This window comes from Zeugodacus cucurbitae, chromosome 5 (genome assembly GCF_028554725.1).
Source record: "Zeugodacus cucurbitae isolate PBARC_wt_2022May chromosome 5, idZeuCucr1.2, whole genome shotgun sequence".
Lineage (NCBI taxonomy): Eukaryota > Metazoa > Arthropoda > Insecta > Diptera > Tephritidae > Zeugodacus > Zeugodacus cucurbitae.
The window spans coordinates 56389792-56414156 of record NC_071670.1 but is presented as its reverse complement, the minus strand read 5'-3'; the positions used below and the strand labels follow the sequence as shown (position 1 = coordinate 56414156).

General features: G+C 35.2%; 1 protein-coding gene and 1 long non-coding RNA gene across 5 annotated transcripts in view; one reads left to right on the top strand and one right to left on the bottom strand.

Annotated features, from left to right (window-relative positions):
- The window catches only part of LOC114803616 (uncharacterized), a 299076-nt gene that overhangs the window by 2103 nt on the left and 272608 nt on the right, over positions 1–24365 (bottom strand). The gene's annotated exons all lie outside the window — the stretch shown is intronic.
- LOC105209059 (mucin-2) overlaps positions 20956–24365 on the top strand; it is a 122799-nt gene continuing 119389 nt past the window's right edge. The window contains exons 1-2 of one of the 3 annotated variants that reach the window (XM_011179228.3): positions 20956–21091; positions 21658–22060. In XM_011179228.3, coding sequence (XP_011177530.2) covers positions 21971–22060 — 90 coding nt within the window. In that variant the 5' untranslated portion in view covers positions 20956–21091; positions 21658–21970. Of the gene's footprint in view, positions 21122–21657; positions 22061–24365 lie in introns of all 3 variants that reach the window. The other 2 variants (XM_029038226.2, XM_011179227.3) reach the window with 2 other exon arrangements.

The following is a 24365-nucleotide window of genomic DNA, read 5'->3' as shown; positions in this document are numbered from 1 at the left end:
AAGTGCACTGAGACCTTGGACAGCTAATAGTTTATGCTTCAAACTAATTTGTTGGTGATTGAAACTAGATCATATTCAAACTTCTCATGCTGTTATTTACTGATCTGAAAATCTGATATACCAAAAAATTATGAAAGCAAATTTCATTTTGTAATGAATATATGCAGATATTATGACACCGTTTCCAGAATTGCAATGAAAAACCTGATCATTAGGCCCGTAGGCCTACGAATCAATAGCTAGGCTTATTGGGAGTAGTCGACTTAATGTATTAGATGTTTTATTTAGAAATATATTTATATCTTCTGTTAGTAGTAGACGAGAACATTCGTAACTTCTGACTTTGAAAATTAACGGGAAAAGTATGCCAAAACGTCCTTTGAAAAGGTTCTAGGGAAGATATGGATTCCCGTGGCTTCTAGATAATTGAAAAAATATAGGAGTTGACTTATTAAGAGGCACACCTAGTCTGAAATTTCAAAAAAATAGATTTTTGTTTTTGTTCATATTTCGGTGGATTACACCTTTAAAAATAACATATTAAAGTTTCAAATCGATATCTCAAATAGTTTTTGAGTTATAGCAATTTAAAGAGCAGCCGTCGGTAACAGTGAAAACGATCATTTTATCTTTAAACGCGTTTTTCTCGAAAAAGCATTTTCCGAATTTGCTGCAGTAATTACTCAAAAAGAAATGATCCGATCACTATCGAATTTTTTTTTACATGTTCTTTATATAGTTCTCCGCACAATGACCTATCGATTTTTGATCTGTTCAAATATCGAATTTTGGCAGGCCAAAAACGACCAAAAATTTGGGAAAAATCTAATATTTTTTTTAAAACGCCGCCATATTGTCAATTTTTTATTTTTTTTTTTATCGTAGGTCATTGTACAGACAATATTATCTAGTTTAACGAGAATTTTTTTTTTTAGATTTCATCCACGGAGAAGGCAGAAATCACTGCAGCAGTGAAGGACCTTTTTTCGAGCCGTTGGAGATCAACTATAATTTAAAAAAATATTTATTTTTAAGAAAAAAATTTCACTTTATATTCTTGAAACATGTATAAATATATTCTTAAAATTTTGAAATAATTGATAAAGTATTATTTATTAATAAAACTTCCCAAAAATCACCTTTTTTAGGCCATCACATAAGGCCCTTTAAATAAATGTCATTGAATTTACTGACAAAAATGACGGATAGTGTATATTGTGGCCTAAATTAGAATAATAAAATCCAGTAAGCATTGGAAACAAACACATATTTACAAAATAAACTAATATACTAACCAAACTAAAATGCTGTTTAGCAAAAACGCTGGACTAATTCAATCTACTCCATAAATCTCAGTCATTGTGTTAAAAATGTGGTTTCACATTCATTAAAAATACTTGTCTAGCTCAATTTGCGAAAGCCGAAAGTCCCCAACTAAATTCGAAATAATTAAAAAATAGTGCGAAATGCGAAATAGACAACGACAGCAAAAAAAAAGGTCACAATTGTATCTATATGTGTGTATATACAACCACAAATGACAACCGCAGCCGCAAAGCGTGTTGAAAAAAATTACAAATAAATACGTGGCAAGTAGCTGCCGCCGTCGACCGAAAATAGTGAAGGCAGGCAATGAGCTGGTGTGAGCTGGCGTTGCGTGCCACACCACGACTGGTAACGCGCTGGTGAGTTTGGGCAACCACAGCATGGACGCCGCCACATGTATGAACGCAGGCAAGGGCAGCGAACGAGCGGCGACGAGTTATTGGTAGGTGTGAGCATATGAATTAATTTCATTAAAATCAATAAACCAAGGCTGATTGTAGCGTACGCGAACTACAACTACAACAATAATTTTGAAAATGAAATATGGACTATTTAAATAACTGGAATGAATATTCGCAGAACGTTTAGTAAAAAAACGAGTTTGAATTAAAAAAATTCTTTGTAGATAATTCTAATCCGGGAACATATAATACACATAGAGTTTTCATCCCTTCGTAAAGACCCGCGGATTATTCCATAGATCTATACTCAAATTTTTAGGTTAGACCAACTGAAGATATATTCAATGTGGGGGTGAACTCTTCCCCTTTTTTTGACTGATAGTAGTGAGGAAAACCGTGACCTAGTCTAGCTATCCGAATGGAGGGTTCTAGATGACCATTTTCTTCCTATGCATACTTAGAAGTTCTTATCATCACAAAGCACTGATCTTCTTTAGCTGTCCAAGTGATCTCACGTTCGAGACCCAAGTCCCCAGATACGGACATTCCATCTACCCTAGTCCAAACAACAGACTGGACATTAGATAGAACCCAGGGACCACTTTAAAATTTTGTTCTCATATCAAAATATAAAGGCATGGATTTAGAAAGTATTTGACAATATGTTAAAAATGGATTTAAAAACTGGTGTTTAATAAAAATTAGGTCTACAACTTTGCTTCCATCGTTTTTTTGTAAGTTTAAGACTTTTTACACCCTAAACAGGGTATATTAAGTTTGTCGCGAAGATTGTAACACCCAGAAGGAAGGGCCTCCGACGCCCTATAAAGTATATATATAAATGATCAGTATGTTAAACTGAGTCGATTTAGCCATGTCCGTCTGTCTGTATATATACGAACTAGTCCTTCAGTTTTTAAGATATCGTTTTGAAATTTTGCAGATGTTATTTTCTCTTCAAGAAGCTGCGGAATTGTCGGAAATGCCGATATCGGACCACTATATCATGTAGCTGCCATACAAACTGAACGATCGGAATCAAGGGCTTGTATGGAAAATTTTCGCATTTTTGTGGTATCTTCACGAAATTTGACATGGATTACTGCTTAAGGTAATAATATAATCTCCGAAGAAATTGTTCAGATCGGTTAACTATATAACCTTAATGTTTCTAGCAAACAACCCGGCTAAAAAGAATTAGTAAAATGTTTTCTTTTTTTTTACTTACGTTTTCTTACGTCTTTAGATTTGCTTAAACACATAGTTACTAATAGAAATGCACCTGTGAAGGGTATATTAGCTTCGGTTTAGCCGAAGTTAACGTTTTTTCTTGTTTTTGTATAACAACGGTTACAAATGCCGATGAGCCTAAGCCCCACTTTTCTTGGAATTCAAAAAAAAAAACAAAATTTACCGCAAATGTCGAAAATTCGACTCAAAAAGTGACATTTTCAGCTGAGAATAAGTTTGGGATGCAAACAGATCTCTACAAAATTTTGTTGGGTTAATGTTGACACAAATGTCCAAGATCGATATAAAAAAAATCGATTTAATCGACCAGTGCTTGACCCTAGAGACATCTATTGGAAAACGGCGGAAGCAAAGTTGTAGACCGGTAGCTCTTATAGTTAAAATAATACTTTTCTCACTAATTATATCTAAATAACAGCTAGGACTTTAAACTGCACCACCCACGCAAGCACTCCACTATCTGCTATCGTCTATCATTTCCATTTATTTTTGCAACTTACTGACAAAAAGTAGAATTAAGTAGAAATAACAATTATGCGAAAGTGGCACACAGCATGTTGCCACCTACCGCAATGTATGGAAGGAATCGCACACTATCACAACGAGAAATACCGCTTCAAGCTCATAGGTAGAACAGATATTGCCGCTTTAAGTGCAAAAACTTTACTGTGGCATTGTGTCTTGCAACCATTGTGAAAATCTACTTTTAAATTGGAATATTAATTAGAGCGACGGTTTTTTTTTTAAACTCGAACATCTGCGTAGGTATGCCTTTGAATGCTAAAGTTGGGAATGTTGGAGCAACAAATGCAGAACTGTTGTCATTGTCTCTAGGAAATCTGATCGAAATGTGGTCCTCTGAAAAAATTTATGAAGTCTTCGCAACCCAGACCCATATTACAGTCTGTCGAAAACTTGGTGTAAATAAATCAAATTTAACGTTTTACATTTTCAACAATATCAGAGGTCTATCTCTATGGATGGCGTCATCATAACACTCTCATTCAATTCTCATCCAAAGAGTTCATTATACATTTTGCATACCTTGATAATTCTTCATCTCATTCAGTCTTCCTAATATTTTTCCTACAGGTCGCACAAAATACCTAGTTTCTCACGCTTTTATTTTTCAAAAACTTTTTGTAATAATTTTTTGTGTTGTCATAATTTACCATATCCCAACTCCGCTACTGGACTACGTGTGTATTCCTTCCTTTACCTCTTGCTATTGCGGTTGTGATTCGCGCAAACAAATTGATAAAGTTGGCTAACAACATTAAGTACAGTGGGGACTCAAAGGTGTAATGGGATAATATTGAGGTTAAAATGATAATAAGTTAATTAAAAAAACAACATTCAACGAAGCTATATAATACTTAGCAACCTCGAATATAGTGTTCTCAGCAGATAAATATTATTTTATTGAATTTGAGTGATAATAAATAAAAAAAAATAGAAAAGTATGAATACACTAGATTACATGAAGCGTTAATAGAGCAAAGATATTGTTGAAACAAGCCTTTATAAAGGCGAAAAACCGAATGATATAATTTCCGAACGTTCTTTTGACTTTACAATGGATTTTATAAACATTAAGTGACACAATTAGTCTTATTGGGACTAACAAAAAATTCATAAGATCATGACATGATGATAGATTAGGAGGGACCTTATCTAGTTAAAAATAAACATAAGGAGTCTATTGTTCACTTTGCTAACAGAATAAAAGAATACGCGGTAGAACCATCTCAAACATCTCATCTTGACTGTCCCGCATAAGTTAAAACAGAGCTCAAACTCATTGGATTTCTTATCTACAGTTAATCATATGAACTAGAGAAGAGAAATATAGAACCTAATGCAACATATTGTGGGGATCAAAATTGCAGATCTGAGGCGCGGGCCTTGCCATAAAAATATGAAGGCCAGCACTCACATGGGCTTGACGACTTCAAAAACCGATATTTATTGTTATTATTAAATTCTACAACTTCTCGAGAATATCCTCCTAAGTCCAAGTCGATACGAGTAATAGTTTTTTAGATACCGTCTGGAGAAGTTGCGCGCTCCAAGGTGGCTCGGCAGTCACTCAAAACTTTATACAAGTTTTTCTCAAAACTGTGTTTTCAAAATCGGTTATTAAGGTTTCTCGAGAACTACTCAAACGATCTTGATGAAATTTTAGACATGTCTTCGAAATAACTTATACAAAAAACCAATTTCACTTTTGTTCCTTCGTCCAATGATTCGTATTGATAAATTATTTGAAAACGAGCTCTAACATGACCGCAGAAAATGAAACAAAATGTATTATTGGGAGAGAAAAAAGTTTCCAGGCGTTACTTGGCCTAACTAATTAACAAATTGTCTACAAACGGAACTGGTAAGAAGTTAAATTACATAAAAAGACGAAGAATATAAATCTGTCTTTTCTAAAATTGAAAAATATAATTACGATTTCGCCAAAAGCGCCACACTGTACTAATATGCAACTATTAGTTGTGCGGTTGGCACTGAAATGTGGTAGCAACCCATGGAAGCAGCTGCAAAACAACTAAGCCGAAGGAAAAACGATAGCGTGGATCGCAGAAAAATACCAACAACAAAAACTACATTACAAACCACAATGAAATAAAAGAATGCGATTTAGCAACAAAATAAAAGCAAGATGCAGCAAGATATAACCGCAGACAAACAGAATTGCAACAACTTGCCACAACGTGTTGCAACAACATAGTAACAGCAGCAACAATGTGACGTACGATGGCAACATTTGTTGAGAAAATATTGCAACGTCGCCCTGCATTAGTTCAAGCTCCAGCAAGAATCCGCTTCATGTGCTCTCAGCCTCCTGCTGGCCAAGATGGCGTATTTTTATTATTAGATTTGTAGAAAAAGCATAATAACAATAATTAGTGACTGAATTCCGCTGCTGCATCCACAGCAACCGCCCAACCGTTTGCTTCCATAATGTCCACCCTCGTGTGTTGTTATTGCCGCGCTAGCTGGCTGTGAAACTTTGTGCAGCGCAACTCAGCTGCAACAAACCGCAGCCACATGCCAAAACCTCACCGCCACCCCCGCACACACAAGCATCTGCTGCATTTGCTGCATTCAAACTATCTCAACGCACGGGCAACAACAACAATGTAAAAATGGCAAAAAATGATTGTGGAAATAAGTGAAACAGCTAAAAGTATGCTACAAAAACCGAGGGAAAAAAGCAAATGCCGGGAAGATAAGGGAAATTTTTCCTGAAAAATTCACTCGAATTTATTTGGAATTTAGTTTTTGCCTCATGTTGCATTCAAATTATAATTCACCGTTTTTTATGAGCGATGCATGTAATTAATGTATTCTCTAATACTCTGCTGGGAAATTTAACAATTCTAAATATATTCTGATAACATACACAAAAAAAAATGTGTTATGACCTGAGGGTACTATTTGTACCATATGGTTTTGGGATCGCTGAATCCGAATCCGAGGTCCATTTAACCCCATCAGAATAGAATTTTGAGATAATCCCAGAAAACCAATATGGTGGACAGCGATTTTTAAAATTCATCGGATTCGCCTGAAACTTTCTAATCGGGGATTTTCGAGGTCGCTAATTACAAATCCGGTGTCAGTCTTTTACAAATTCCAAGTGAAGGATCCAACACGACCGATTCGTTTTTGAAACATTTTTCAGAATCGCTTGAATCTCGATATTCGGGGGTTCTCGGGATCGCTGATTACGAATTTGACGTTACTTTTTAAAAATTCAAAATGGCGAACCAATATGGGGGACACATTTTAAAAATTCGCCATATTGGATCCGCCATTTTGAATTAAAAAAAACCGACACTGTATTCTTAATTAGCTACACAGAAAACTCGCGAGTTACGAAATTAAAGCGATTCCGATGAATTTTTCAAAAAATACCCCGCCATGTTGGATCCGCCATTTTGAATTTTGAAAACTCGACACCGGATTCATATTTAGCGACCTCGAAAACCCCCGAGTAGCGACTTTCAAGCGAAACCGATGAATTTTAAAAATCTGTAGTATAAAACTCGAAAAGTAACATAGTCACCACGAGAGAATTAATGCAACTATGTGCCTAGATCAAGTGAAGAAATATATAATAATTATGCTCTAATATTTTGTGGTTTACTATCCAAGACTGATACGAAAATTAAATATAATTCTACACTTGATTGGCTTGTTCCATTTTTCCTACAGAGCATGCGCAGTATAAAATTATAACATTGGTTGAACAGTTGCGCTAACAGAATTTATGCAATGCAGCGGATTTCCGTCGCTTCGAATTTATACTGTCCGCTGTTCGCGTAGGGGATGCGGGTTGTAAAAATTTAGCTTTCACATTTTATTAGTATATTTCATAGTAACCTAATTTATGTGTTGCTATTGATTGTGGTTGTTGTTGGTTGGTTACTTATTGTGAAACATTACGTAGAAATGTAATTAAGTAGAACGAGAAGTTGTAATTTTTTCTATGTTGAGTAAAAAATTCGTACCTCAGTAGCTCTGACTTTGCCTTTGAAAATCGAATGATCTACTGTGGGTATGATATAAAATCTAAATAAAAGTTTCCATATTTGCACATTGAAATTAGATCGCTAATTTCGTTATTTCTCCGTTTTTTCATAAAATACCGCCCCATAGAAATTGATCCGTATTCCACTTGAGCTCTTGACTCAATATGAAATTAAAAAGCAGCTTTCATAAAGGCTTTATAGCTGAGCTTTTAACCACACAATACAAGGTTGATATGAACTTTTGTGCCCTGACAGATTTCCTTTTTCTGGTTTTCTAAGAGCTTAACTTAATATTATGAAAGAAGCACAAATTCAATATATCTTACGGGAAATTTGTAATCTCGGTTGTCTTGCGAAGTTCTTGGTTCTAGTAATGGTATCCACGGGTTTCTATACTTATGGGGATCAATATAGTCTGAGAGAGCTTGAGCCCTGTTTTTCAACCATGTTTTGAGACTGTTATAACATTTTCATAACAAAAAAAGTTTCTACAAAAGTAATCTTGACTTACGTAGATTTTCACGTTGATCAAACTGTGAATCAAACTTCTGTCGTTTTCGTCTTTAAAATAACAGCAATACTATAGGTACAAACTATTAAAATTCTTTAAGGTCCTTTCCGGCACATTCCTTGCACACACGTGGTCCCTGGCGTACTTAATTGAACGCTAATTAATAACAACTTCCAAGCAAGACAATAAGAAGCAGCAGAAGCTGCATCTACAACAATGAGCGCAGCAACGGCCACATAATGAGACGGCGAAGACTTTTTGTTTGATTTAAACTTCAAGCTGCACACATTGTGCCGCCATTGTTGCAGGCAACTTGTTACCGTAACTGTTTATGTTGCTGATGATGAAATTTAAAAGCGACGATAATTAAAGTTGACAGCGCCTGCCAGTTCAGTGTCAACATAATCTCAACCGACCAGCGAACAAGACGGAGCATACGAGCACACACAGAACTTGTTATTTTTATTTTTATTGCTATTGTTGTTGTTATTGTATACCCTGCTTGAGTGCACACTATAACTCATTTCAGTTGCTGATCACGTTGGCAACGTGTTGTGCATTTTTGTGACCAACAGGCAACAGAATGTTGCAAGAACAAGTTGGACGACTGAAACAAATCAAATGGGGGGAAAAGGAGGAAGGGGACTTGTGAGAAATACAAAAGTAATTTGCAACAAATATGTACAGACATAGATACATACATGTGTATTGCGAGTGAAAGAAATAATGCATTAAGCGTAATAGCAACTTTGCTAAGAAGCCGTGTGTTGGCTTTGATGTTGCCGCAATGACAAAATAATGAGCATCACTCAGCGCACAAAGCAACAATGGCGACTGGCAACTGCCAACTTGTCTTAAATCCATTGACAATACACCATGTTGGCAGGCAGTTGGACAAAGAGAGAGAGAGAGGGAGACGGCACGGCGACAGCATGAGGAATAACTTGATTGCAGGACATTAAGAAACTCAGTGTAACTGTCAAGTCGTTCAGTGTTGTAGCAATGCGAGATACTTATTTAGATTTTACACACAAACCAGATAAAATAAATGTGGAAGACAACAGTTTGTGCAGAATGTGTGATTGAAGAAGCAGAAAGCGACTTGAGATACTTGGACATATTGGAGATCGCATATGCCAACATTAAAATATATTGGAGAGAGAAGTACTCATCTGCAATCAGTTTAGTTTTTAAAAATATCACTGGATCATTTGTACCCAGACTAAAGTTGAGAGTTTCTCATCGAACTTAGCGAATAATGGATAGCTGAATAAGGTATGGAGATATGTAGTCGACAAAGTGTAACAGACGCTTCAGACAACAAAAGATCTTGGAAAGTCTACTTGGGCGTAACTTCTTTGAAATACACAAGATTTCTTATAAACATCATCAGGAATGTAGCTATATTATGAAGTATTCTAAAATATGTATAAGCGACTTGGATGATGAAGTAAGTATACTATGTTCCCAATAAGGTTCCCTTAGTTACCTCTTTCAGGTATGCTACATGAGCTATTCCAGCATAAACGCATTTAACAACCGAATGAATAAAGAAGAAGTAGCGAAGACTCCCCACAAAGAAGTAAGGAAAAATAGTTATTAATCCTACACTGTCGAACTTTGAACAATGTAATACGATCCAACAATTAGTCGAAATTATTAAAATTTACTACTGAAATACGGGGCCACTGACTCTAACTTTAAGAGCGCTATGTAAAATTTATGATGAGCCCCAAATCTGGCTGAATGGCTTCACCAATAAGTAAAATATGCGTTATTGGTCAGGCAGTAATCCACGCGTATTCCATGAGTCACCTTTGCATCTCGAAAAAAATTACGATTTGGTGCGGTGTATTGTCCGGCGGCATCATTAAGCTGTATTTCTTCCATGATGATCAAGACCAACACGTTACTGTGAATGGGAATCGCTACCGCTCAATGATAACCCAATATTTTTGGACCGAATTGAATGATATGGACTTGGAAAATATGTGGTTCCAACAGCACAGCGCCACAAGCCACACAGCGAATGTCACAATCGATTTATTTAAAATCAAGTTTGGTGAGCGTGTCATCTCATGAAATGGCCGAGTCAGTTGAGGTCGTGCGATTTGACGCCATTAGACTTTTTCCTCTGATCTGTGCCAACAAGAATGTAACGATTGATGAACTTCGTGACCGTGACTATCGACCGTGAGATTGCAGCAGTATAAACCGATTTATGCTTGAAAACCGTCGAAAATTGGGTTCAGCGTCTGGACTTTTGCTCGCGATGGCCATGCAAAAGAAATCGAGTTCCTTCGAGTTCGAGAATAAAGAACTTCATTGACGCTTTCGCTCTTATTAAAAAGCCCTTCATGTAAGTACACTAAAGATTTTCCTGAAAATTCTAAAATCTAAGCGTCTCAACTTCAAAGAAATGCATCAATCTTTATCTGAACGTTGCCTTACTTTACTCCACTTCCCACAAACGAGTATTTCGCTATTCGTTTCCTCATTATCATTCTTCAAAATAGTTTTTTTTGAAAAGTTAAGCCATGCTTGTTGGAGAAGAAAAGAGATTTGCCTGATTTCTCATATACAAAGATCTATGATCCAGACATAGGATATGTGGTGTGAGTGAGTGTGTATGAGTAATTGGAGTGCGCGCCAGTGATGCGTTGCCAGAATTTTGATGCGCGTAACGAGTCACGTGACTTGCACACTGATACCGCTCTGATAGCACTTATGCTACCGACACCGTTGTTGTAGCCGCATTTGTTGTTACAAAGCGCATACTTTTCGTTACTTTCGGCTGGCCTGTCTGCCGCTTGGGAGGCAACTCCTCTCCGATGCTTAGCCTTTCGTCTTTCGACAATTGCCAGTCGAAGGACGTTTGCAGCGTCACGTCACGTCACGTCTCGTCGGTGTTGTTACTATTATTGTTGTTACTGCTGATGATGATGATGAACACAAACGAGTGTTGACGAACTTTTTCGGTTGCCTACGCATTGTCGATGATAGTGTTCATTTTCGGAGCACTCCATGTTTTGTGTTTTGTATTTTGATTTTGGTCTTCCGTTGTTTTATTCTTTTTGCTGGCCACTTCTTAATACATTAGAGTTGATGTGCAGTCCGCACCTTGCCCTCTGCCCTGACAAGTAAGCTAAGTAAAATTGCAAAGTGACACAAATGTTTCGCAGCACTTTGGATGCGCATTCGCCCTACGGTTCGTCTGTCGGGTAAGCGGATATTCAGCGAATAAGTGAAGCTTCCAAGCCACTCAGAGCTAGTCCGTGCGTCAAGCATACCGTCGAAATGACCTTCCAGCATTAGCTGCGTCTACTTTAAGCCAATTTTGGCAACCAAAGTGCGTATGCTGTCAGTTCACATTCAAAGCAAAAAAGTTTTGTACCTCTCTTTACTAGGAAGACACATTAGCACGTAAGCCAAGTAGTGTGCCTCGGTAAGTTTTTGTTCTAAACTGTCTTTAAGGTGTTTATTGTTGTTCTGTTTTGGTCTAGCTTAACACTGTGGGGTCACTAATAGCTCAGCTTCCACCTCTCAGTTCCAAGTGTCATATGATATCAGCGCATAAATGCTCCCTCCGACGAGCCTTAAAGTACATTTTATATTTATAGCTTACTTCGTTTAAGCTTTCGCTCTCTTGAACTAAATAACAGCGTATATATTGTTAAGATAATTTAAAAACTTTTTTAAAAAGCGGAAACCGAGTGTATAAAACAGAAATGATTTTGTAATATTATCGAAGAAAATTGGAGCAGAGAGAAAGACTTATTAGTTCGAAGCTGTCAATAAAAGTGATAAAGTTTAAAGTTACGGAATCGTTTAAAAACAACTATGAATTTGGTGGAAACTGTTAGGTCCAATTGATATGACATTTCTTTCCATCCATAAATTGTCTTTAGGTATTATTATCAACTAACCATTATCCAAATAAATTTTTAGTTTTTTCTTTTCGTCCGTAACAACCACTTATGAGCGTCCTCGGAGTTCTTTTACGGCTAGTATGGAATTTTATTAATTCTTTATATAACTATATAAATACTTCACGAAATAAATATTTTTCATATCGATGTTAGACTAACTACTCGAAATAGTACCTGGAATTTTTATAGTATTTGTGGAGTCCATTAACTAACTGTTAGAGAGTACACGTTAGATGCATGATGTAGAAAAGATACTGGAATAAACCGTAAGTGGTCACTGTAAGACGGCGAAAACGATTTAGTTTTCGATTTTTAGGTCGGGAAGGTAATGAATGAACTGTCGATTTAAATAAATTAACTCAAGTGCGGAGTTCGACTGAAATATTAATCTGAAGTAATGATCTACGTCAATTTTGGTCGTTAAGGGGTTAGGTGGGCTTCAAAATTTGAAAAATTTAAAGAAAATGTTTGTCTTATTCAACGGTGTAATAAGTTTAAAATATATCAAATCAATCCGAGTAATATTTTAAGAGATATACACTTTGGAATATCCGCCCATCGGACCACCTCAGTACGAATGTAAAATTTTAAATGCATTTATCTCAAAACTTAATTTTTCAAGTCGATGGATATGAGATATCGTGATAAAAGTTATGGCGCGCTTTTGTTCAAATTTTGCACACATCTTTGGAATAGCATTATCTAGTTAATGAACGAAGGATTTTTTTATCTTTATTACACAAATTTTTTTCGACCAAATATATGCCGAAATTTTGAACAAAAAAGTGAATTTTTTGGTTAAAATTATGTCAAAAATTCAAATTTTAATATTTTTTTCCTTCGTTCATTAACTAGACTTATCCATATACTATCTAAATATTTATATTAATTTCTAAATATTTTTGGTTTATTGATTTTGGATGAACCAAAAATGAGTTATGATGTCCACCGTAAGAACTTTTTTCTTGGAGATGAGGGGCCTGAGCTGAGTTTTAGGAATCTTTAAATAAAAATTTCACAAAACACTATTTAAACACGTATCTTTGATACGCTGAATTGTATAAATTAAATATGTGACTGTATACATTAAAAAAAAAAAAAATAGAAAATACCCTTGTTTTTAGACTCTGAAATCCACCTAACCCCTTAATGAGGAAAAAATTACCTTATTGTATGAACAGCAGATCCGGAATTTGGAGCTACAATCATATTTGCAACAGAGCCCACCATGATGGTGAAACATTGCTCTGATATAACTTGATCTACACCCGTCCTTATAAACGGGTTTCGAAAAGTAGTCTCAAATCAGAGTTTGATATCAAATATATCATGATAGAGAAAGCGACACAAATAATGGAAAGGTTAATAAACACAAATTGTGGAGCATCTTTAAAATCACTAGTTCAAGAAAAATGGATTTGCTCCATCGGTTGAAATCTGTCCGAAAGCATCCAAACTTTATAAAGCAATGTAACTATAATTTAATAAAATAGGTATATACGACTTGGTGTCAACTTTATATATCAGCTTGTGAATGTATGCGATGGAAATTAATAATCGAGTCATTTTTATTGCTTCAACATGAAAGTAACAATTTTTCAAAAACTACAACAAATGAATTACCATTCACATAAACCTTTAAACCATCTCTCCAAGTGTATTTACCGGTGAGCACCATTATTATTCTCCCATTCACTTCAACTTGATTCCCATATGAAAAAACACGAAAAAAAAATGAAATCCACCAACGTACCGACAAGACAAATGGCAAACAACAACGTGAAATAGAAAAATAACGATAAAAGCAGAAACAATGAGAGGCAGTAAAAATCAGTGGAAAATGGAAACTTTTAAAAACAAAATAAAAATTCAAAGCTCTACTAAATAAGAGAAGCAGGAAAATTACTGCACTTCGACAGTTTTATAGCGGTCATCAATGCGCGAGCAAAAGCCATACATTAAAAGCGAAGCGGAAGCGCAAAATGAACAAAGTGCAGTGAAACAGAGAAAACTGGAAAAACAAAAATCCCAGCGAACAGTGGAGAAAAAATTGTGCTAAGTGCGCACTAACTGGACGCTGCTCGAATTGCGAGTGCCAAATTGCCCAATACTAAATAAGGCAAACACAGCTGCTTGCCGGCACTACATTTCACCCTTTTGGCTCCACAACAAGCGGAGAAATATTTTTGCGTACCTCCTTTTCGCTTATGTACTTCGCTAAGTAGACGCTTTACTGTTGTTGTTGTTGGTTTTTTATAACCTGCAGGAGTAAGAAAAAGCATTGAGAAAAATTTCATAAAAAAATTTCAGTGGCAACACTCCTTCCAACCTCATCTCTGTCCTTCGGCAACTGTTGTTTCAAAGAAAATAAAGAAATTACAAAAAGTTCCTTCTTCATTCTTTCTTTAGTTTTAAGTTGAAGTTTGACTGTGTGTCAACGCAGCGGCGCGTATGTATGTGTTGTATTTGTATTTGTGCGTGACACTGCAAAATTAGTTTGAAGTTCAATGCGGGTTGACCATTTATGTGGTTAACTTTTATGTTGCCGAGCGTAAAAGGATCATGACATTTAATTTGGTCAAAACAAACAAACAAACAACTACAACAAAAGTTTTTCACTTGCTTGTAAATTTATTTATAACAGTTAACCTTACTCAGAATGAAGGAGAAGAAGAAGTAGAAATACGAAAAAATGTTTTTTACCGAAAAGGACAACTCATTCAATTAGATAAGTTGATGTACAGTATAAGGAAAGTCTTGAAGATAGATAGGTATGTATGTCTGTATATTTACACATAGATATAGAGAATTGCCTTTTCATTATGATAAAAGCCTTGCGTTCTAGGGATTCATTTTCTGTTTGTGTTTCTTAGTTTTCAATCAGGCTCATTAGATTTTTTAGAAGTAGCATTTACCTATTATGAAACTTACAAGAAAGGAATTAAGGAAAACCTATTTGTTTAATGTGTAGGTACATGTAAAACCCTCTAGCTTAGCTTAAAATTATTACACATTAGATAAATGGCACTTAAAGTCACAACGAAAAGCTTGAAGTGTTTATGAATATCTTTACATTAAAAAATAAGTTGTCCTAAATTTCAATTATATAGATATAGATAGATAGTTATTAAGTCACACTCAAAGTTATGTAGGCGTTATACTGAAACTCCACAGCATAATTTACAATCTTTTAATCTGGTCTCATCAAATCCATATCCCTCGGATATGGAGTTGGTGGTTAAGACCAAGAAGTGATTTACAGTGTATGAGAAAGTTGTTTTGTGACTTTTCATATATTTTCAAGAATCTCACAGCAAATCCACACGAAATCTGCTTATACTATTACTAATAACGTAGAGCATTACAAAATAATAAGTACGTTTCCTGATAGTCGTAATGGAAATGAAAATGGAAACCTCTCCTATCGGACATTATTTCATTAAATTTTTACAACAAATGACCCTTTCTTGGGCTTCCTTGGGCGGACAAAAATCGTGCGACAGTGAGTGTCCGTCCCAGAGAGGTTTCACGTTATTTTGCAAAATAAAAAAAACTCGATGATGTTGGGTTTGGTCTTTATTGACTGAGGATGTATTTCAGTGACATAAAGCGCTCAGTAAAGGTTATTGGTTCCCGGGAAAATAGTCTCATCAATGATAATATCTTTAATAATTTTTTACACTCTCGCAACAAAGTTGCTAAAGAGAGTATAATAGTTTTGTCTCATATTAGTATAAGAGGTATCTTCTAAATCGTCTTAATATGTTTAAGATTTTGGTTTCGTTATGAGGCTAGAACCACAAAATTTTGAATTATTCCTGAAGTCAAAGTATTTCGATGTCCTAAAAATGTATGTTTCTTTGCTTATAGGAATTATATAAAAAATGATTGAAAGATTGATTGCGGTATTAAGCTATATCCATGATGCTCTTGATTCTGTTTGATTGTTTTATACTTCTTTAAGATGGTGATCCCATGTGATGGTCTCAAAAAGAAAAAAAAAATCTCATAAATTGCTAACTTAACTAAAGTGATTTTCAGAAATTCGAAGTAATTTTAAAGATACAGCAGTTAGAATACGGAGCTATCCCATGCGCTCAGTTGGCAACTGGAAACTTTGAACGCGTTTTTCTCAAAATCATGTTTTTCAAACTTTTCTTTACATTCAGCACATGTAAACCCATTTAACGCTCTATTATTATTTTATTAAAAAAAAAATCAAAAAGCTTCGATTTTTTATAACAAAAAAAAAAACTAAAACCACAATTTTTTCTGTTTAAAATGTCCAATTTTTGTTCTATTCACTAAATCGTAGCGCGTTCCATGCAAAAATTAAAGCTTACAGATTAAAACGCCGATAACTTTTTTCGTTTCCGATTAACACATCAGCCGGCATCGTGGAGGAAGTGTGAGCCCATTTTTTCAAGGCGAGGGTGTTCAGAACGCTGTAACTCATGTTCTACACAATATTTTTAGCTTGAAGTTTATAATTATACTGTTGAAATATACATATGGTAATAACTGATAAATACTAGTTTTAAAACAATTCTAAAAAATCACTATAAAATAGGTCGTCACCTTAAGGATGACGCCTTAAGTCGAAGACGAAAAGACAATAACGGTTTTAACATTTTGATTTGAGCAACAAATCCCATAAATTAGTTTAATATCTTTGGACTAGTTCAAATAGACTTTCTTGATTACTACGGAAGTTTACATCACTTCAAGATGATTTTATCTATCCTTTGAACAGTCTAAAAAAGTCTGCATAGAATTTGTAAGGAGACTAATAATTAGAGACAGATAGCCAGATAGACTTATACGAGAATTATGTTAATCATTGTAGCACGTTTAGAAGTTCCAAACGGAGCAAAAAAGGAAGTGCAGAAATTATTTAAAACAATATCTTTGGTGTATTATAACAACCATTCCCTAATTATTGATAACTTAAAATATCCATTTTCCATTTTTTTTTAATATAGTCAATATTAATTGAAGGTGATTAAATTGAGGGTAATTACTTACGAACACACATTCACAGCCTGCAAACTTCGAACGAAAATAAAAAAAATCGCCTCATTCAAATTTCAAATTTCGATCTAAATTGAAATAGATAGCAAACTCGCATGCATTTGATGAATGTCCCACGTGGCTCATTGCTTACACGCAATACACCGTTTAATGGCTGTACATTTGTTTTAGCGCCAAATGGCAGTGACTTTCATTGCGCAAAATGCAAAAAAAAAATCAACAACAACAAAAAATAAACGAGAACATTTTAACTGCTTAACTGCGGCATTGAATAAAAGATAGACAAATAAAAAAATTGGCATAAAAAATCGAAAAAGAACGAAAAGTGGCAGCCGAATGAATAAAATATAAAATGCAAGAAAAAAGTAACTGCAGCCGTCTATTGCCGAGTAAATTGGGCTAAGCACATCATTTGTTAGACGCTTTTAGCTAAATGCGAAAAGAGAAAACGCAAAAACGAAAAAAGGAGCAGCAGCATCTGTGAGTGAGTGTAGGTGGCTGACCTATATGATGCGGCTATTTGCTACGCTGCTCTTTTGCTGGCGCCAAAAAGTGATTGCAATCAATAGCACGAGGATTTTCTATACATCTGATAAAGGTTGATGGTATAGGAGAGGGTGTTGTGTATGAGACAGCGTCTGTGCTTTTAGCACTTTTGTAATATCTATTAATGCATAGCATGCTTTCATTGGCTTACGCATTTTGAGCAATCCAACGTTTTCTTCATGCGTGAAAAATATATTGATTTTGTTTTGAATTGAGTTGTATTGGAAATACAAAACAAAAATTAAAGCAAATTTTCAATAAATATCCATACATAAAGATTTCAATATAAATTTATAATAAATCAGAGAAATTAATATAATTCGGGTTGGTGATGCATCAAAGTGTATATCATACAGTTTAATTTGCCATTAAAACTTATATGGGACTCCACTTACACCATTTACTTTATATTTAATTTTAACTTTTTCTTTGTTATTTCGTCTCTTTGTCATTACCTTTATTCCATCAACGCACTGAATTTACTTAATTGCAATCAAATCGTGTTTTAATTATGTCCTGATGGTGATACACAGCGTATACGTAACATTAAATTCGTTTTGTTTTATATTTGGCTCTTTGACTTTTTATGTCGGCATGTATAGTAAAACAGATGTAAAAGAACTTTATCTCATAAGAATTTTAAATAAAGCACTTTTTCAATAAATTAAAAAAAAAATTAAATTCTTTGCAAATTCCATGTGGCACTAATGGGTACCTTCATGTAAAGGGTCGCTTCAGAATCATGCATTCGATCAATTGTTTAATCACACTCCATATATGTATATTTAAAACATAATAATAGTTTCGAATGCGACCAATGAGAGCAAAAAGTTCTCCTTCAATTGGTATTTATTGGTAATTGTTCGCCTATTTTATTTCAGATTTAATTACTTAAAAAAAGAGAGAGAATAGTCGATGATAATACCTTAGATAGGAGCAGTGATGATAGCATAATATGATAGCTATGTTTGTAATATACGGGAGTATTAAGCCTCACAGCTCTATCGCGCCATTGTCAAAAGAGTAGACATCAGGCTGATTTTTTTTATTTTCACAGCGTATTGAATATGTTCTTGTTTTTCGATGGGCACGAGCAGTGAAATTAATGAACACTTTTATGCTGTGTACCATGCTACATGATGTGTTTTCTCCTACTGTGGTAATCGCCAAAAATTGTTTAACGAATATTAATAGGTCGCATGCCAATTTTCGTTGAATCACTCTCAGATACTCCGAAATTTCGAGTTGCTACCACTGATGATAATGTGGCAAAAGTCGACGATCTCATATTGGCATACCGGTTAGTTAGCTCAGCAAAAATACACCGCTGAGCCTTTCCAGATGTTGTCGACTGGTAATATATACCAAAGAGTCACGACTGGGGTATGAACGGGCTAGAAACAGTTCGCACATGTTGTAGTCGGAAGGTTTCTAGATAAAGTTTGCACCTCAGTAGCACAGCATTCAAAAGTGTAGTCTTACTATGGCAGGGCATACAAAGAAGGGCTGGATCAAGGTGTCATGTGCCGATGATTAGCCCGGCAGGGGCCCTTAAATAGCCTAGTCCGAAGGCAGCTTACAATTACATGGCGCCCTCATTACCCATACTTGCGTAGCGAGGGCTATGCGCTAGTGGATGTACTTTCCCCCACACTCGTGGTTCCAAAATATGAGCAAACTAATAAAATCAATAAAAAATCACGGGAGTCCGGCACTCCTTCTAAAGAGATTAAAAAATATCGCAAAGGCAGGAGCTAATCTTGGTCTGGAAAAAAAGGTAAGCACTAATACAGCTGCTCGAACCAAGTCGAGTAACCTGAGTTTGGCTACAAAATAGAAGGGAAAAGGAGATGCCAAAGTTGATGTTGCCCAACAAAGGCCAGGTATGCGGAGAAACGTCGTGCTGCCTAATTATTTATGACGAACTTACTCTGAAGAAGATGAAGACTGTCATATCGGCTAGAAAGGTGATGACAACCGTTTTGTTGAATCCAAAAGTTGTGCATCATCAACTAGCAGTAGAAGGGTAAATAGAACGGCCACAGGACTACGATGTCATGGTATTCGATTCGTCCGATTCAGTTACAAATAACATAAAAAATTGATCCATTATGATGAAAAAGTTGTCAAATTTGCATCTTAACTTTTAAATTTTTGGTCAATTAAGCGAGCAATTAAAATTATCAGTGTTCAGGTTAATTGCATACAGGACGAAGAGAATTGAGCATACTGTATGTCTCACAAATTCAATTAAGCGAGGTTAGTATGCATAATTGCTTCAATAACTCCATTCTAGTCGGTACTGATTTTCTCATATTCTCCACATTTCATTACACGTGGCTTTAACACAAAATGAGCTACCATTTTTTGCTTCTCATTTATATAGTACATGCTTTTCATAAGCACGCTGGCTTTAGAAGCTAGCTTACTAGCTGAGCGGATCACATGGACTTCATGTAAAAGCTTTAAAAGCATTTCTCCGCATGTCCGTGCCGTTTTTGTGTGTGTGTGTGACAAAGGAAATTCAGTGAAAGAAATATGCCCGAAGCCAAGTGTCATTGGCGTTGACAGGACATTTCCAGTTACAGTAAAACAAAAACAAACGAGCGCAGCTGACATGAGACGAGCAAAAATGAAATTTCGCACTAATATACAATATGGCAAAAGGACGTACGCACCTACAGATATGTATGTGCATACCCAGTGATACGGCAGTCAAAGCAAGAAAATTAAAAATGCGTATGAAAATGAAAATGAAAATGAAAGAATGTGTTTTGCTGACGGCGTGTGGGTGGTTGGCAGCAAACATGCCAGCATGATGACCAAAATTACAATTAGAAATTTGTGAGTAGAACATATGCGTATACTGTACCGTTATTAGATGAAAAGGATAATAAAAAGGCGAACGGAAGGAGTAAAGCTTGGAAATATACCGTTACTTGACTTTAGTAAAACAGCTGAGCGCTGAGATGACAGTGCAAAATGAAAAAAGCAATAACAAGCAAGTAGCGCAAAGGCAATAAATGTAAGAAACGCACACACACAGACACATATAGAAGAAGAACAACAAAAGAACAGTCGCACAAAGTGCAGTTAAGCACGAAAAGCCGCACAAAAACAAATATGCAACACGCGAAAAATCAGCACAAAAAACAACCGAAGCGCAACAAAAACACGAAAGTCCATGTGCAAGGGAATGTGCGATGAAAAAAGCGGAGTGGAATTTGTCAAGTTGACAGCAGCAACAGCGGCAGTGGCTGCGGCAGCAAAATGTCCTTGAGAGAGCGAGTGCAAAATGAAGTTGAGAGCGCCGTCACACTTCGTGTGCTGAATTCGCCGTGTAGCATAGCTTACGGCGCGGCGAATTCACCATTTGTCGGAAGGCGCACGAAGCACTCAATGTGCTAACGGTTTTTAAAGTAGCGTCGCCATGTCTGGCACAGCAGAAACAAACGGGCAGCGAACGCGTGCGGTAGCCAACTTCGCTGTAAATCGAGTGTCCAGTGGCGTTTCTGGAAACAATTCAATAGAGTCTATTTTCGTGTGAAAAGTGTGAGTTCGGCTATTTATGTCATTGAAAATGTAAATATCAAAGTGTTATGTTAGTGACATAATAATAAAGCAAATAAATACTGAATTCTGTGCCGGCAGCATTTGACTTCCATATGAGCTTGTGTTGTTTACCGTTAGTTGAGGCAGCCAATCAGACTATGAAACAGACAGACAGACCGTAGGCAGTCAGTCGACAAAAACGCAACAACAATTGCTGCTTCAACACGCGCATCAGTACGCTTTGGACCCGCGGCGCTTTTCGGCACAAGTGTTTTTGTTAAAGTGTTTGTGTGTATGTGTGTGTGTGTGTCGCTGCTTGTTAAGCCTAAGCGTCCTCGCTGCTGTTGTGCTTTGTTTTTTCGTTAGTGAAAGGCATTTTGACTTATGGCTTATACTGCATGCAAATACAAACGCACACATACACACAAAGGCAAACATAAATAAATGCCGAAAGCGTTTTTGACAGTTCCGTTTTGCCAGCGTCGCCTTGTGTTTTTGTTTGTCTGTGTGTGTATTAGTCACGTGTGTTTATTTATTATTTATTTATTTATGTATATTTTTTACAGCAACAGTCTAAATAAAAAACAACAACAATAACTAGTGAAAACACAAAGTGTTACGCTCTACATTCATTGGCCAACAACAACAACAATTGTGTGCATAGCAGCAAAAAGCCAAGTTGAATTTGTGCCAAATATTATTCAGTGTTTGCTTACAGTTAGGAGACGCTCGCGTCTGTGTGCGTGTGCTTTAATATTTCGCATACAAACAAACAAACAAACATACAAAACACAAAGTAAACCTACATTTCCTGTGCGCTTTGTCATAGTGTTTTCTATTTTCGTCTGCCAAAGTCACCGTTATAAAATATTGCACAAAATGTCACTGCAGCACGTCGCATCGTTGCAGTTTTGGTTGGTCATCCTTTTGGGGTTAAGCCAGTTTGGCACGCGTACCGAAGCACGTGCGGTGAGTACAAATAGTTTTAAAATAAATTTAATATTTTAGGAAAATGTTGTTTTAGAAAATTGTCACTGTTATTTCAAGTGCTGAAGATTGTGGTATTTTTAGTGAATAAATGAAGTGCAAACTGTTTAAATTTAAAGAAAATATGTGATTCGCAATTATGCGTATGAAAATGAATACAATAGTGGTAACGAAAATTAATATAAATAATTAAGCAGAATAACAATTTTTGGAATCAAAATTCTAAACCTCTAATCTTCTAATTAATTCCAATAAAATAATATAAAATAATTTTTTTTAGACTTGAAAATATTTATATATTTCAGTCTGTTTTTTAAATATTAGAAATTTTGTGATGTGACAGCAAAATTTCTGCTTTCTACATGGTAAAATTTTCAGAACTAATTTCGAAGAACTATGTATTTTATTAAAAATAAGTTTTCTCTTATACCCGAAACACGCATGTGGTAAAAATACCATGATAAAAATATTATGGTATTGAGTTTACTACATACATTAACACACATCGATTTGTAGTAAACTGAAATACCAACTTTGTTTCAAAGACATCAGATATTCAAAAAATTTAAACAATAAATATTTACATATGGGTAATGGAGAAAGCAATTTTGAAAATTACAAAAAATGGAAAAAATATATATTTTCTGCACAAAAAAAACAGAAGTAGTTGAAATGTATCTAAAAAGACCGTCACTTACGGCAATCAAAATACGGCGATACATGACCCAGGCGTTTTGAAAAAAAATTTTATTTTCCATTTTATTTATTTTTTTTTAAATAATTTTAACAAAAAGTAAAATATTTTAAAAAGCTTTTGTACATAAGCTCTCACCTAGGTTTTTTACCTATTTTTAGCTGTGTTCAGTGAAATACCGCAAAAAAATGCTGATATTGTTAACAGCAAAATACTACATTGCTCACATGGTAAAGTGCTGGTATTTGGGGACACACATCTGGTATTCGTACGATCAATAGTATTGTTACTACTGTGTGTCTCGGCTATTAAAGAATTTAAAATTGAGTTTAGGAACATATGATATTCTATTGTAGTTAATACAGAAACAAAAACAGTATTTACTAGATGTACTAATAATAATAATGACAATTAGTTGATAATTATGTGATCTCAAGAAAATAGTAGAATCTAAATCTAATTTCTCAAAAATTTAAAATTTAAAATTTGTTTTTTTTTTTTAATTAATTTAAATTATACTGTAAGTATCATAGAACTTTTCTTGTTACTAAACGATATTTTAACTCATAAAATGAAGCGCTGGGTCTCATCGACCCGAATTATATTTGTTGTTAATTTGCGTGTTTTAAGCAAAATTACATAAATTATATTATCTATGTAGAGGATATGGATTCCAAAAATTCCGTAAACATTTTTAGATAAAGCAAATATTTATGTTGGCAAAGAAGGCATATTTCGTGTCTTTCGAATATTTTCTAAAATAACGCCTATTGCGAGTGTCGACAGGGGAAGATAAACGACTACTGGGCGATTGTCGACTACAGGCTTTTCAATCGCTCATTTGTTGACAAAAATGTATCAATCTTAAGACAATTTTTGAATTTTGTCGATCAAATTACACAATAGCAAAATTAAATCGACTGGAGTCGACACTTGCAATAGGGGGGTAGGTTTTGACGTAGGCATCAACGAGACCAATATTTACAATATTTAATGCTGACTACTGAAGTCAGACTTGTTTGTCTTCACAAATCTGCCTAAGTCCTTCTTTGATTGAAAAAATTTCTTCTTTTCGAATTTTATACTAATAATTTACTGAAAATAGTATGGAACTCTCGTTGTTTGATAAATTTCTTATGAGTAAAATTGATGCCACTCTATAGTTTTTTAGTTAATTTTTCGTAGAAGGATATTTTCCCATAGCAAAAAATTGGTACTTAAGGGGACCCCCCATTCAAAAATCGATTTTAATTTAATTCGAACCTATAACTATTCGAGAATATTCCTTTAAAATTTCAAGTGAAAATTTAAAAACTCTTTAAGATATAGCCGATTTATGGTGGAAGCGTTAGGCGACGGCGAAGAAGTCGATGAAGTTCTTCTTTATTTTTCCACTTGATTTGTGGCTGAAAAAAAAGGCGATTTACAAAAATAAATGTTCAAAGGTCCGCCATTTTGTTAATTTTTATGCGAAATTCATAAAAGACCCAAACATGTATTCTTTTCAATCCCGTTGGAATTTTTGGTTTCAGGTGTACCAGTGAGCGGAAATCACATACGCCGCCGAAAAGAAGGGCTTTTGTTTGATCACAA